The 15,569-nt window shown below is 36.7% G+C and overlaps 1 protein-coding gene across 1 annotated transcript in view; it reads right to left on the bottom strand.

Moving 5' to 3' along the window:
• Positions 1-8,021: 8,021 nt before the first annotated feature.
• Positions 8,022-15,569, bottom strand: part of LOC103721024 — a 19,585-nt gene continuing 12,037 nt past the window's right edge. The window contains exons 9-13 of the mRNA XM_008811051.3: positions 13,317-13,477; positions 11,029-11,103; positions 10,657-10,795; positions 8,872-9,141; positions 8,022-8,569 (exon numbers count right to left, since the gene is read on the bottom strand). Of these exons, the coding sequence (XP_008809273.1) occupies positions 8,417-8,569; positions 8,872-9,141; positions 10,657-10,795; positions 11,029-11,103; positions 13,317-13,477 (798 nt within the window). The 3' untranslated portion in view covers positions 8,022-8,416. The remainder of the gene's footprint in view (positions 8,570-8,871; positions 9,142-10,656; positions 10,796-11,028; positions 11,104-13,316; positions 13,478-15,569) is intronic.

Here is a 15,569-nt window from a genome sequence, read left to right as displayed (position 1 = left end):
TTGGCTTGTCCCATTTGTAACGAAGATGCTTCATCAGAATGTTTGAGGAGTAAGATTAGCTATATGGGTGCGAGGCGTTTCTTGCCTGAGAACCACATATGGCGAAAGAGCAAGCTCTTTAATGGTAAAAGTGAGGACAGGTCAAGGCCACGAGAGTTCACGGGAGAAGAGATCTTGGAGCAAATTAGTTTAGGGACATACAAGTCGTTGGGCAAGCATCCAAGCATTAATAAGAAAAGAAAAAGGGGCAAAGATGATGACATGATTTGGGCCAAGAAAAGTATTTTGTTTGATCTCCCTTATTGGAAAACACTCAAGCTGTGTCACAACTTGGATGTCATGCACATAGAAAAGAACATTGCAGAAAATATTGTTGGGACATTACTGGGCGTAGATGGGAAATGCAAGGATACAGAAAAAACACGCATGGATTTGGCAGATATGGGTATACGAAAAGAGTTACACCTAAAAAAGCGGGTGAACGGATCTTATGAGAAGCCTCGAGCATTGTACACATTGTCCCCGCAAGAGAGACAAGGGTTTTGTGATTCTTTAAAATTGATTAAGTTTCCAGATGGCTATGCGGCAAACATCTCTAGCTGTGTAAGTACTCAAGGTGGTAAATTATCGGGTCTGAAAAGTCATGACTATCATATTCTTTTGCAATCCCTTCTTCCAGTTGGAATGCATGGGTACCTCAACAAAGAACTTAATACTGCATTATTTCAGTTAGGCAATTTCTTTGAGCAATTGTGCTCCAAGGCATTAAAAATAGCTGATTTGAAAAAATTAGAGGACCAAATTGTTCTTATTCTTTGCAAGCTTGAGAAGATTTTCTCTCCTGCCTTCTTTGATGTCATGGTTCATCTAGCTATTCACTTGCCTCGCGAGGCTATTCTTGGAGGGCCAGTGCAATATCGATGCTAGACTAGACTGGAAATAACCCGATGAAACTGATCCAATTGAAAGGTAATTGTTTGTAATCGTATAGTAGGAATAGTAATCATGTATATTATTGTACATTTTAAGAATTTTTCTATTAGCATTGAGCTATAATTTATTGTAGGTTACTCGGAGTTCTAAAAGGATTTGTTGCCAACCGAGCTCACCCAGAAGGTTCTATCGCTGAGGCTTATATTCTAAAGAGAGTACAACATTTTGCTCAATGTACCTTGATGGAATCGAAACAGTGTTTAACAGAGAAGAAAGGAATGATGACGGTGGTGATCGTGGCACGGGGTTAGCAGTGCTCACTCAAAGTGCCCGACCATTTGGGTTAATCCGAAGGGGACCTGATGTGCCGATCAATGAACTCGAGATGGCTGAATGGTTTGTCTTATACAATAGTTCGAAAGTGGATCAATATCGAGAGTATGTTTTTTTAACTTGCTTATTAAGGTTCAGCTATTATATATTTAGTTGTTTTAGACTTATATGTTACTTATACGTTACGGAATGTCGAATAGGGAACACAAGAACTACATACAAGGTGAGAGTGAAGTTGACATCACAAACAGACAACGTAAAAAATTTTCCAAGTGGTTCAAAGATCGCGTAAGCAAAATTAATTAACATGTAGGCACCTTGAGTTATCCTTGTATTTGAAAGTGAAGTAACATATTATGTCACTTTTTTGTTGTAGATGACTCAACATCGAAACCAGCGATCACCGGAAGCTACTGATGAATTATGGTCATTGGCCAACGGTCCTCGTCCGATAGTCAACATATATTCAGGGTGCTTTTATAATGATGTCTGATTCCATACAATCGAACGTGACAACTGCCGTAAAAGCTAGAATAGTGGGTTAGTTGTTGAAGGGGACCACGAAGGGCAACCGATTGACTTCTACGGTTACTTGTGCAAAGTTTGGGAATTAACATATATGTTCGGACAACGAGTCGTCTTGTTCCAATGCGAATGGTTCAACACTGGAAGTAAAAAAAACTTTCTGCATTGATGCGCATTGCACTAGCATTGATACAAGAAGTCGGTGGTACAAAGAAGATTCTTTTGTACTACCAAGTCAAGTGCAGCAAGTATTCTATATTAATGACACTGCAGAGAGACGTGGCAATTGGAAAGTTGTCCAAAGATTCAAGCATCGAGGAATATGGGATGTGCCACAGATGAGTGATTTAGAACCCAATGATGTTCAAGAAACCATTGTTCTCAATCATGCATTCCAACAAGATGAAACCAATGACGTTGAACCAATTTCCATTGAAGAGCCAACCACAATGGATTTGCGCAGATATGATATTGATGCTGAAATTATTCAAGAGGAGGTCATTTTGCAGTGCCGTGGGCGAGATCAAGCCGGGGGGAGTGTCGATGAAGTAATGGAGGAGCCTAGCGATGAAGAAGAAGACATTGATAGTGACAGTGATACATATCTAGATTTAGAGCCATGATATATTTCTCTAATGATCTATCTATAGAAAAGTTGAACATTTTTATCTTACATGCTTCTATTTTTTATGTTAATGAAAATCATCCATTTTTATCTTACATGCTTCTGTTTTTTATGGAGAGTGTGATTTTTTTTTTTGCGTTCTCTTTGTCTATCACTAGCAGGTTTGTCTTATGGCCTAAAGTATTTAAGTATTTTAGCAGGTTCATCATCAAAACGCGTGCGGGGTAAGACAGTTGGGAAAGGAATTGATAAGCTCATTGCCCAGAATGGCGGAGAAAAGCTCTCTATTCCAGTACTTGATGAGTGGAATGCTTTATGTAGTATTAATGCCCCAAAGGTAGCCAATCTGTTGGGGGTGTATATTAGGAGAATGTGTCCAATTAAGGGCATACTGATGTGGCGGCATGTAGACGAGGTACTCAATCTGCTATCATACAATCTATCCTTGTAATTATTTATTGCACAATATTTTTTTAGGTACTTGTAATAGTTGCATTGATCATACTACATAATGATTTTACTTATGTTTTTAGGACAAGTTCAACATCTCGGATGATTATCATGGCAATCTAGTAGCTCAGCAACTGTCCACAGAAAATGCTACAATATTCACAGAAATTGGAGGCACAATATGAAATTGCATTACAAGCATCTTAAGAACGTCTTACATGTGGACCCTTATAGTCATCCATACGAACATGTGACTCAAGAGGATTGGCGCCACTTAATTGACGATGTGTGGAAAAGCAAAGAACACAAGGTAACTTACATATTTAGTGCTTTAGAGTTTATAAGTAAAATATTTGATCATAAAGTTTTCTTTAGATTTTTAATTTGTTTTTTTTTGAAGGTGAGATCAAAAGCTGGCAAAAAGAATAGGAAAAAGCTTGAGTACAATTATTGTTCAGGATCTCGGTCATTTGTTGCAACAATGACTATACAGGTAATATGTTTTATTCTAGTTTGCTGCAAGTATATTTTTGGAATCCTTTTATGCAAGTAGATCTGTCAGTTATTTTAGTTTTCTTATTAAATAGTGGTTATATGCTAATCTAAATTATACTTTGCAGCCGGAGTTTAATGGTTCTGAAAATCTTGAATTTTCAGAATTCTATAAGAAAACGCACACCAAGAAGAACATAGAGTGGATTGATGCTATTTGCACCGTGAAACATGTAGGTATCTAAAATCTCAATAATCATTTAAATCAGTTTCTACTTTTGCAAGGTTATATACATTTAATTCTGTTGTTACCTTTGCATTGACAGTCAAAACTGTTAAGCTTGCGAGAAGAATTTTCCCAGTCCGGTGTGCAATTAACATCAGAGGAGATGTCTAGGCAGACACTTGGAAAAAGGAAGAGATACATTCTTGGATTTGGGGATGGGCCGAAGCCCTCTTCATCTTCTTCCACACCTAGTCGTGTGTCACAAGACCATGTTGGGGAGTTGCAGAAACTTAAAGCTGAGATGGAGGAGATGAAGATGGAGCGTGAGATAGAGCGTGAGGAGCTGCGGAGGCAATTGGAGCAAGAGAGGAGAGAGCGTGAGGAGGAAAAGAAAGAGCGAGAGGAAGAACAAAAGCAAATTGCACATCTTACAAGTTTGGTGACATAGTTCTTAAAGGGAAAGACTCAAACGCACAAGTCATCTATCCATCATGATGGGGCCATGTATTCAACTGGTGGTACAAATACTCGTTGGTATGTATTCTCATTTATATTACATAGGTTATTTAGAGATTTGGACCAAATTAAACGAAATGTCATTGTGAACTTATACTTGAATTTTAGTTTATTATTATTCACATGTGGTTATTGATTGTGTATTCTTTTTTTCTTTCTCAGATATATGGTGGAGTTATGAGCATGTGAAATCTAGTTTCTGGTACATTGATAGCTTTTGTTCAGATGATCATGGTGGATTTGTCTACAAGCAAAATCTAGTTTTTGGTATAAGAATATTTTTGTCTACATGATGGTTGTTTGGATGAATAGCAACATCAGATATTTTGGGATTTTTAATTTATATTTTGATGTGTTTGGCGATGATTAGCACCTTAACATATGGTATGGATGAAACATTTTGATGTATGGTTAATAGGTATGCTTGACTTTAGACTTATAGATGATGATATTTATAATGAATGATTATGGATTCTCCAACATTGTGTATACTTCCATTTGGATGAGCAAATGTATTGTGCAATATGGATATTGGATAGGCTGTGTTGTTTGTACAGAATTTGGAATGAGCCCAAAAATAAATATTAAGCTTATAATTTGAATTGTTAATTAAATACAGGTTAATACTTTCTGCCACAAAAAAATGTTTGTTGCTAATGCATTCCAATATATTCTGCAATCAAACTATTGGTGGGGGAAGATAGAAGGAGGGATTATATTCATCGATAAAAACGAAGCTTTATCAATGATTTTCAATAGATAAATCACCCTAAAAAAACAAGTGAAGTACGGACAGAAGGAATAGAATACGCTCTTTGAAGGACAGAAAGTCAAGTTTTGAATGACTTTCTAGTCAGATCGTTCCTGCGTTTTGGATATTCAGTCTCATTCGAAGCTTTAGACAAGGGTGCTATTGAGATATTGGGCCCTTATGGTATCTCGTACACATTCCGACGATTGGCCGAGCGAATAAGTCAACTTCAAAGTGGATCTGTTGTGCGAAGAGTGCGTTATGAACCGTGGCCGCCTGCCTGCTTTGGTTGGTGGTGGCGGCTCCTCCGTTGTGGGTAGGAGAGGGCTCGTAATGATCTTCTCAAAGATCACAAGGTGCTGAAGTGGCTGGAGGGGGAGGGGGGGGATCCGTAGGTTTTTGTGAAAGGGATGCTCTTATCATGCATGTTATTGCTGATATGATAAGAACATTCAGTGACCATTTTTTTGGTAGCGAAAGACAAATCTTCCACGACCAACTATTTAGTCGGCGTTGAAATTAGCGACAACAGATTTGGTCGCTGATAATTTTCTTCGGCAACCAAACGTTGGTCGTGGTTGGTGTACCTTAGGTGACCACACAATATTGGTCACTAAAACCTTTCAGTGACTAGGGTTCGGCGACGAAGGGTATGCTAGTCGCGAAAAGATTTCGGCGATCAAATATGGTTATTCGGCGACTAGAATCTTAGTCGCTAAAAGTGTATTTTCTTGTAGTGAATGCTTAGTTTGGAATATTTATTAGTTTTCTTAAATGATGCATTGATATAAATGAAAAACTTATACTTGATTCGTTAAGGTAGAGTAAAATTTGTTTGCTGAGCCGTGTCGCTCATATATCTCTATTTTTTTCTCTCTAGACAATAAGCTCGATAGGAACGAAGGATGATCCAGCTTTGGAGTTCGCGCTAGCAAACTTGGTGATTTTATAGAAGAATTTTAGTATTTTTAAATTGACCATGAATTTATGGTTAACAATTTTTTGAACATTGAGGATTATGTGTTTGGTATTTTTGTTTGGATTTAAACACTTTAGTATTTGTTGCATTTAATAGATAATAAAGTTAGAATTTTATTTATCATATTTTGTCTAAGATTGATTTGAAAACTAAATGTAATATTGGCTTCGTGTTATCTTGGGTTGTACCCCTAGGTAGCACGGCCATGTTATGCTTCGGATTTGGGTCATGACAAGGAAAGCAAGAGGAAGACAGGGATTTCTAGCCTCGTGGCAACTGTGGAGAAGGGAGGATGGAGGTTAAGGGTACAGAATGGAGCATAGGAAGAGTTGGAGAAGTTTGGCAGGAAGTGCTTGTTTGTCCATGGAAGTAGGATTAGTTTTAATTTTGTAGCCGCTGCTGGATGTACTGAAGTTCCAAAAACCACTTGGGTACTCTTGCTTTTATTGGATATACTTGGTAGCCTTTCACTCTTCATAACTTCTTCGTTTTTTTGAAAAAAAATCTAGTTCCAAGAAATTGAATGAAAGAGAGATATGGTAAGAAATTTAGGTTTCTTTTGGCATGAAAAAAGATGGGAAAAACCCTAGTTGGATCATTAAGATGATCATAAACTGCAAAGAGTTAGTTAATTTTGACCAAGGAGCTTATAATCAGACCACCTTTATTGGATGAAAGGTCTTAAATTTTTGCAATTGGATGCTTCCAGAGTATCATGTGTAAATCTTTATTCAGTTCTTTCGGCAACACTAGTAGTGTAAAGCAAGGGAGAAGACAAAATCATACTTGCAGATAAAAATGAAATGCATGGAATCACTGAAAACAAGAGTTTGAGAAATATTATTAGAGCGTATCCAGCTTTGGAGTAGTTTACTCGACCGTGTTGATTATAATAGTAGAGATACAGACTGCACCAATGTCTTGATGTGAGGGTTACAAACAAGAGGATACGAGCTTACCCAAATAAGTACTAGAAATATACAATTATGTGTGAAATGTTTAAGGTGCCATGTTAGAATGGAATCCAGAGTTTCAGAGAAATCTAATGCTGTCATTGAGTGGAGACCAGAGAATTCAGGGTAAAAATGTTTTAGCACCAACCTGCATGCATATTTCACTCACCTCTAACTGTGAAGGCTGTAATGTAATCCATCTATGATCAAATATAGCATCCTAGCAAGAGAAGGCAAGCTTTATCGTTTCAAATTGGTCTCAACTATAGGTTATTTTTGATTTTGCAGAGATCAAACTTGCCAACCAATGCCATAAAGCCAACTAGCCGCCACTACAAGAACATATGGCATTGCTGACGCAAAAAAGTATGGCGAGTAAGCTTTCCGACGCTTTCTCAAATCACCACAAAAGTGTTCGTAATGCAGCCATAGAAAAATAATTTTACGACGCATTTAATTCGCATCGTGAGTTATAATCTATTTGCTGTATGCTCTCTTGTTTTCTTCTTTTCTTTTTTCTTTTTTTTAATGGTGGACTGGGAGGTTAGGTTTCATCACCAAAGATAAGCAGCATCTGTAAGCCAATTCGCTAGGTGATTCCCTTCTCAAAGAATATGCAAAGATCAACAATGGGCAACGAAACCATGTATCAAACGTATATCCTTGTGTAAGAGGTTATGCCTTGGATTGTCTGCAGTTGCTTGCAATATCCAAGAGATGGTCATCATTGAGCCCACCATGGGCCAATTTGCAGTGGCTTTGACAGTGTGGAAGGCCACCCAAGTCCCTTCCCATAGCTCGAAGCTGCGATTCGAGAACGATGAACATGGTTGATTAATTTACAGCCCCTAGCAAAGATATCTCTCCTTCTGTTATGAATGTGCAGCCTGAACATGCTATCCATAAAATAGGGTTGCTGTAATTTTGTATCCGAAATATCCATTGATGCTTGTACGAAAGCATATACATATTATGCAGTTTATTGTTGCGTATTTGCTGCTAGCCCTTGGCAGAACACCACTTTTTCAAAAATGAGGCTTTAAAATATTCAGAATTCAGGGGAAAAAAAGTAAAAATTCTACCAAAAATTTGAAAAAAACGCAAAAATATGAAAAATCAGAGGTTTCACAGTTCTAAGAGAAGGCCGATGTGACTGCTCTATCATGCTTGAATTAGGAAGGCAACAAAACAGCTACCTGTAATAACTCCATAACTTACGTGAAATTGTAGGGCTATGATATCACATAAAAGACTGATCTCAGATTCTTGTTTTCTTTTATTTTTTTGTACATGCATAATTAATTACACCATTTTTTGCGTTGTTTAAGGAGAACTAAGGTTTACAGGTTTAACTCAACCCCCCCAAAAAAAAAGATTCACGGGAATATTGTTTCCTAATACCTTGATCTTTTGCAAATAGAGATGTTCGCAGCACCTCTGACATGCTAAAATTCTCAAGCAGTAGATGCAAATTCCCAGCTAGGCCATTTGAAGCAGAAGGCTGATAAATCCAAGGTTGAAATTTGAAGCATGCCAATCATAATTTTTTGTTAGCATGTGATATCTCCCGGGTGAGTTTTCTTATCTTTTAACTTCAAAAATCCCTGAATCACCAGCTGCTGCTGGCAACATCTCATTCACATTTTTGAGCTCGTACAATCTCCCAGGATGGAATATTTGCTTGATCTAGAGCAGCAGAAGATCCATCGCTGCACATCTTGCAATTTACAATCGCAACCATGTACCTCTCATGCTCAAGGGTATAAAGGTACATTGCTTGTTCATCCTGATATTTGTCAACATAAGACAGAAATGAGTCTTAAAAATGGACTTGACCATGATAAATTGTGCAATGACTGCTAAGTGTTATTTTTTTTTTTTTTCCTAAACTTAGATGACAGTTAAAAACTTAATGCTACAGAGATCTGGATATTAGTATATTTCCTGATTATTCTTTTTCTTCCTTATATTGAGACATTTTTAATCTTTCAAGTTGATTTAAAACCTACTGGTTAATTTTCATGACATCCATTGATTTGGCAGCAAGTTGTAATCAGAAATTTCATTGTAAGTTAACAGGACTTTTACCTCAGGCAGCGCAACAAATTCATCGGCAGATATCTGCAGCAACTCTGCAGAAGTTTGGCCTGTACACCATGCAAAAATCTTCCCGCTTTCATCTACAAGGGTGACTTTCAACAAAAAGCTTTGCACATACTCATTGTTGCAGCTACAACAGCAAAAGCTACATTCGACTAACTCATCTGATCTCTCATTTACTAAACGACCACAAGCAACATGAGATTTCCTTGAACATACATTATGATGTTCAATTCGGTCAAGATGAACACGACATATCTGTCCATATAAGACCAGTGAACAACATTCAGGTCCAAATTCAAAAAGCATAAGCTTTGATTAGCCAGAGAAGCACAAACATATTACCAGTGTAGAAAGCGAAATTGATAAAATAGCTTCTTTGTTGAAATTGAAAAACTATATTTCAAAATCTGGTTTGAAACTTGTTTTATTATTACTTCTTAATCCAACTAATTAAGGTAAATAGTTACTTCCCAGGCTCTTGAGATCATTATTTTGTTTTTCTTCCTTTACAAATTCAAAGGCTTATAGATTGGCAGGTCAGCTTTAGTCTGTTGAAACTTATTTGAGGATTTTCGAACGTTAGGTTGAATGTTTGAGTAACTTTTTCGAGTTAGAACCATTGTGAATTTATTTCTTTTGGTTTTTGGTTTGTTTTTGGACATGTTAAATTATTATAGTTACAGATTTAGTCATCTCTGGTTTATACTACTACCTGTGTATGTATTTATCATGTTATTAGGTTAACTATGACTGAGTTGGATGCTTCCATGCTTGTATGGCGGTGCTCTGTGTGCAGAGGTTGCATTGTATCTACCCTGTTCTTTTGGGTCAGAACTCAGAAGCATGATAACAAAAGTATTATGCGGGGACAATGCAAGCATGTTTAGTCCTACATCAGGCATGCACTGTGAAGGCAGTGGGTAAAGTAATGCCAAGGACCATAAATTACAAACTTCTGGCTAGCCCTTTTTGGTTGAGGTCTGGGGTTCTTGCAAAAAAAATAAGATACAAAATACAAAGTAAAACTTAACTATAGAAATCAAGTTGTTTAGGTCTGCAAAAAATTTGATTTTCTGTCCTTTATATTATATAATCATTTAGATTTGTATACTTTATCCATAATTTTGGTGTCTCTTCATATGTTGCCAATCTTTAAGCTAGATGTTGAAAAAGTAGATTATTCTAGAGTCTTTCAATTTTTTCTAGAAGTTTCTATTAATCATGTAAGTTTGTACTTTCATTAACATTACAATTTTACAATTTTTGAAGTTTAATGGAAGGTTTCTCTTTAAGTAGGTCATCTTCAACCAACACATGTATAGATGACAGATAATATTTTGCACAAAAAATGATTCTTTGTAGCATAGGATGGATGAAGAAGACTAGAATAGCACATATCATATAACATCTAAATAAACTAAGTGGAAATACGGCACCAGCTTTGTAAGATGCAACGAGCAAGATAAGGTGATGTCTATTAATGAGTCTCTAGTCTCCAGATAACATACGTTAGATGACCCCTATGTAGGTAATGTGTATATGCATAAATTAAGTTGACATAAAAGTTCAAAATGTCACCTGGTGTAAAATTTAGACAAACATAGAACAAACATGAAGAAAAACTATAATACGGTTCACCAGAGCCAAATAAAAACAAATAGATAATACACAGTTGAAGAGGCAAAAAGATATGCACAATATAACCAAACTGTGTCATGAAAAGCTTTCACAAAAATACTAAAATGACAAAATCTTTAAAGGAATCCTTACATGTGTGGTATTTATCTTATTGGAGATATTAGATATATAAGACAACTTGTGGAGGCATGATGAGTTCAATAAAGCTGGCAAGGAGCTTATATTAACCAAAGATGCCCCTTCATCCTTCTCAAACCATGACACTTCAAGCCTGCAAAGTAACACAATCCAACCTCATGGTAACACAACAAATATATTTTGAACAAAAAAGTGGCTGCAATATCACTAATACCACACTATCCTTGTGATCACATTTGGTCGTTGGTATGAAGGCTTGAGATAAACCTCACGGTTTGGAGCATGTAACAAGTAAATATAATGGCAACCAACGACAATGTGAACACACATAATGATGAAATGATAACAAAGAGATAGACTGCTCACTGTTCTCTTGTAGTCATCGAACACGTCAAGCCTGATATGTATATGGTGTGACCAAGTCCCAAGTTTCCTAAAGACCTGAAAAATAACAAGTTACACATTTTATTGTATGCAATAAAATAAAAGCAATGGCAAGTTAACAACATTAGCTTACGTTAAGAGGCAAACTGCTAATATATAATATGGACACAAGATTTATTCTTATATCATGGTACATGCTCCTATATTTTAGGCATGCATATAATGTTGAAATAGATATTGGTTAAGGCAAGGTTGGCAATCTCGGTACCGGATACCGTATCGGCACCTTATCGATTCAGTACGGTATGGTGCGGTATGTGATGGTATACTTCTGTGCTGAAATAGCGCTCTAACATTTTTCTTAATTTTCATCTTGGTACGGACCAATATCACCTCGGTATGGGGCGATATATCTCAGGGGCGATACATCTCATGCTAGGCGATATAAGGCTTGTACCGACTTAAAGGTGTGTTTCGTACTAGTTTTCTTCTGGTACAGTACGCCTACCGTACCGGGCAGTACGACAGACCTTGGGTTGAGGTGCTCTTCATGTGTAACCATAATATGGTGAAGCTTCTACATGTCCATACAAACACACACATATACATGTATACATATACATATATATATAATGCACGCATGCATGCATGCATGCATGTATATTTATATGTATGTATGTATATATGCATGTGCATTGCATGTCCAAATATGCATTTTCATAAGCAAGTTTACAGCCATTGATGAAACATGCTAAATCCTACCACAGGGCATCCAGAATTAAATTTTAAAAAAAAATTGCTCCATGGGGATCCCGATGCAGGAAGGCTCAGATGTTGTCCGTAAGTAAGATGCATATGTTCTCGAAGAGAAACAGGTAAAAGAAACTTATGTAAGACAGTCTATGGAAGAGGACCTGTCAGGGTTTAGGAGAGGGACTAAAACTACTAGGTTGCTGGCACTTTGAATTCAGACCTAAGTTTCCATCAAAATTGTCCTATGAATATCAAACTTTCAACACAAAACTGATAGTGGATGTTGGTGAACCTAAAGCATTCGAATCTAGGGTTTGATTAGGGAATCAGAGGATTTTGTGTCATTTAGATTGAATTGAAAGATTTGTTGTCTATTCAGGTCACATCTGATTTTCCATATCAATTGAACTACCAAGACGAGATTTCTGTAGAGGAATCAATTTAAAAGAATCCGTCCTGAAGTTCTGTGAGATAGGTACTGACAAAAGAAACATAATTAGGGATATCTGTCACGTAACAAATTTATGCAAGCAAGATTTCATGGCAAATCAGTTAAGCATTAATAGAAATAGAATTGAGATTTGCCAATCAACAAGAAAGCAAAAGGGGAAATATTAAAAACAAAAAAAGAACAACAAGAAGAAAACACAGAAAATAACAAGAAAGATTCAAGGGATAGGGAGAGGATAGAACCGGACTCACTCCGGCAACCAAAGAATCACAGCTAGGGGCTGGCTTCACACTAGATCTATGCCTCATGCAGGGTAACAGCTTCAACAACCATTAGGTTTTTCCAGAACTCTTCTCAATTATCCAAACATCATGTTCATACAGCACTTAAGATGCTATAAACAGAAAACTCTAAACTTCACTTCAAAATCACATAACCACCACCAGGTCAAGGTTACTATAGCGTGTAGTGTCGCAAACCATACAGCGACACAGCAAGTCGGCCCATCAAGCTATCTAATAAAATCTGGAATCTTTTAATCTCAGCCATCAATTCCACATAACCCACTAAAAACTTAAAAGAATCAGAAATAAAAAGAAATTATAGCAAATTAACAACTGAATGATAATTAAAGTCAAGTCTCAGAAAAATCCTAGTCTTGCAACCGTTTGGTGCAGCATGATGTCATCATGGTCTCTGACAGAAACACCAGCCAATTATGGAGCATAGTAATAAACAAATATGAATGGTTAGTTCATAGTTTAAATCAAGATTCATTCTTAGTTTTGTAGGTATTTGATAATAATCCCATTTATATGTTTCATTTCCTTGCTTTAAACCACAAATAAAATCAAAACTTGGTTAGTTAAGTTTATCCAAGCACTAGGCTTCCAATTTTTTAAAGTTTATTCCAATCACCCTCATGGCACGCTATTTTCAGGCCTTATATGTAGGAGTGGGAGTCAAAGGAAGGAACTATATAAAAGACGTGATAAATAATGCAAAAGAAGAAATTTTGAGCAGACTGATCACGATGAAAAAGTTATATCTTAGCCAGTAAGTTCACCAAGATCTGATAAAGTGGAGCTTCGCCACAATTTTTCCTGTTATATCTTCAATTGTCACAGAGAAAATGACTTCTGAAGCATTGACTTGTCTAGTAAGTTTCATGATAACGCCATATAGGCTGATTCCACTCATTTTGTCATGAAGATCAATCACATATGTCTGCAAGAAATAAAACATGACATCAGTGCAACAATGAGTTTTATATACCAACCAAGATATTCCAGACATGACTGACAGGCATAATGAATAAAATCTGTGCTCTTAATAGTTCTACATCCATTAGAAATACACAAGAGAGGAAGATGGAAATGAGTAAAAATTACAATTACTGCCATGTAGACAGGAATATGAACGGAAAGCTTGAGATAAATTTGGATCATTATCGCCATTTTGGAAGAAAAAAAAGTGTTGAAATTTGGATCATTATCACCATTTTGAAAAGGTGAAAAGTGTCTCATGTGAAAACAATATGAGTAATAACAGTTTACAGACTCTACAATCTTAAGGTGACAAAAGGAGACAAAAAATGTTGGGCATGATGCAGCACCTGTCGATAGAATTGACTGGTCAAAAGATAGTTGACAACAGTTTTGAAAAATGAAGGTGATTCCACTAATAAGAAACATAAGGTATGAGAGAATGGAATGTATGTCTCTGCAGTAACCTAATGGAAACATTGAACTGCTCATGTTCTATAGTCACAAAACAAAAGATTGTTCCAACTTCTTCAGCTTCATCAAGGAGTCATAACAACCTAGTGGTACTCTTCATTGGCTAATAAAGCGCACCCCCCACCCCCCCCCCCCCCCCCCCGTGCGCCACCTCACCAAAGCAATATGACGAAGTATCACAAACTACTAATTTGTGATCCATATCTTACATAACACATTCTACATTACAAGCTCCACATTCCTTCCATGCACGGTTTCCTTCTTAAGTTCCCTGTCTTCGAATTTATCTAAGAATATCGTATTTGAGACAAACCGCAACTGAACAAATGTCCTCCAAATTCTTAAATTCCCCCTTTTATTTTACCTGAAACTTGTAAAATCAGATCAGGATGATCTGATGGATAGATGTCTGATGCACGGTTTCCATCTTGCGAATGGCTGATTCAAATTCCTATCATGGTATTTATGATAGACAAAGTTGCCATTTCCCGCCTTTCTTTCTCTCTCAAAAGGGGGCAAGCCCAAGTACATTTTGAGACATTAAGTCCATGGGCATCAACCCTAACAAGGACTATAATTTGGGAGTGAAACTGGTGAACCAAATTGGAGGGGTTAGAATCATCTGCCCCTTGGAGGATCAATGAGTCAGCAGCTGGTAACCTTCACATTCTAGTCTTATGGTTGAAATTTGAAAATCAGCTGGTTACCTTCAATTTTTCATGTTGATTTGAAGGCCATTTTCAGTTCACTTTGCATAAATCTGATTTACAGGCACATGACTGGAGTATGCAGCATGGAAATAGAACGACTAGACTAAAATATTCAGTACCCATATTTCCATAATATAGATGACTTTGAAACTTCTCCTTTTCATCCTTTGATTGTTGCGTTCGTATCTCTGTTTCTGCAAACTAGCCAAGGAGAATGTCACTGATATCCTCAAAGCCATTGTCCTCCCAACTAGTATTAGAGTATCAAGGTTGGCTCTGACAATTTGAGAATCAAGATTGGCTCTAGCAATTTCACCACCATGCATCTTTGGAGGGTGATTATGTCGAGTTGCAAAAGCCTGTTATGTCAAGGACCTTTAGAGGAAATTTTGATATGTTATGATAGTATACAGTAATTAACCCTTCAATTTATGCTGTACCAATCTCAATCAACTGTTATATTTTCCTGCTAAACCTAACAGCAGGGGTTGTGCATTATTTGCAAGCATTTACAAGATAAGCAACATATAGATTACAACAATAGGTCGATACAGTGTTTTGAAAGGCACCCCTAGGGGCAAGGTGCAGGCGAAGCACATCACAAGCGCCTTGCTTTGCTCTAGATGAAGCCCTTTTTTTATCAACTCACTAGTTCTTCTTCTTCCCTCCTTCTTATGTGTATGTGTATATGTATGTACATGCATATATCTATACATATATAAATACATACATACATACATACATATAAAATGTATGTGTATACATAATTACCTATATATGCATATATATATATATATAGGGGATTGATAACCTACTCTCTGTTATGGTAGGTTATCAATCTACCCATTTTACTGTAAACAAAAAATATCC

This window comes from Phoenix dactylifera, chromosome 1 (genome assembly GCF_009389715.1).
Source record: "Phoenix dactylifera cultivar Barhee BC4 chromosome 1, palm_55x_up_171113_PBpolish2nd_filt_p, whole genome shotgun sequence".
Classification (NCBI taxonomy): domain Eukaryota; kingdom Viridiplantae; phylum Streptophyta; class Magnoliopsida; order Arecales; family Arecaceae; genus Phoenix; species Phoenix dactylifera.
This window is presented reverse-complemented; position numbering and strand designations above follow the sequence as displayed.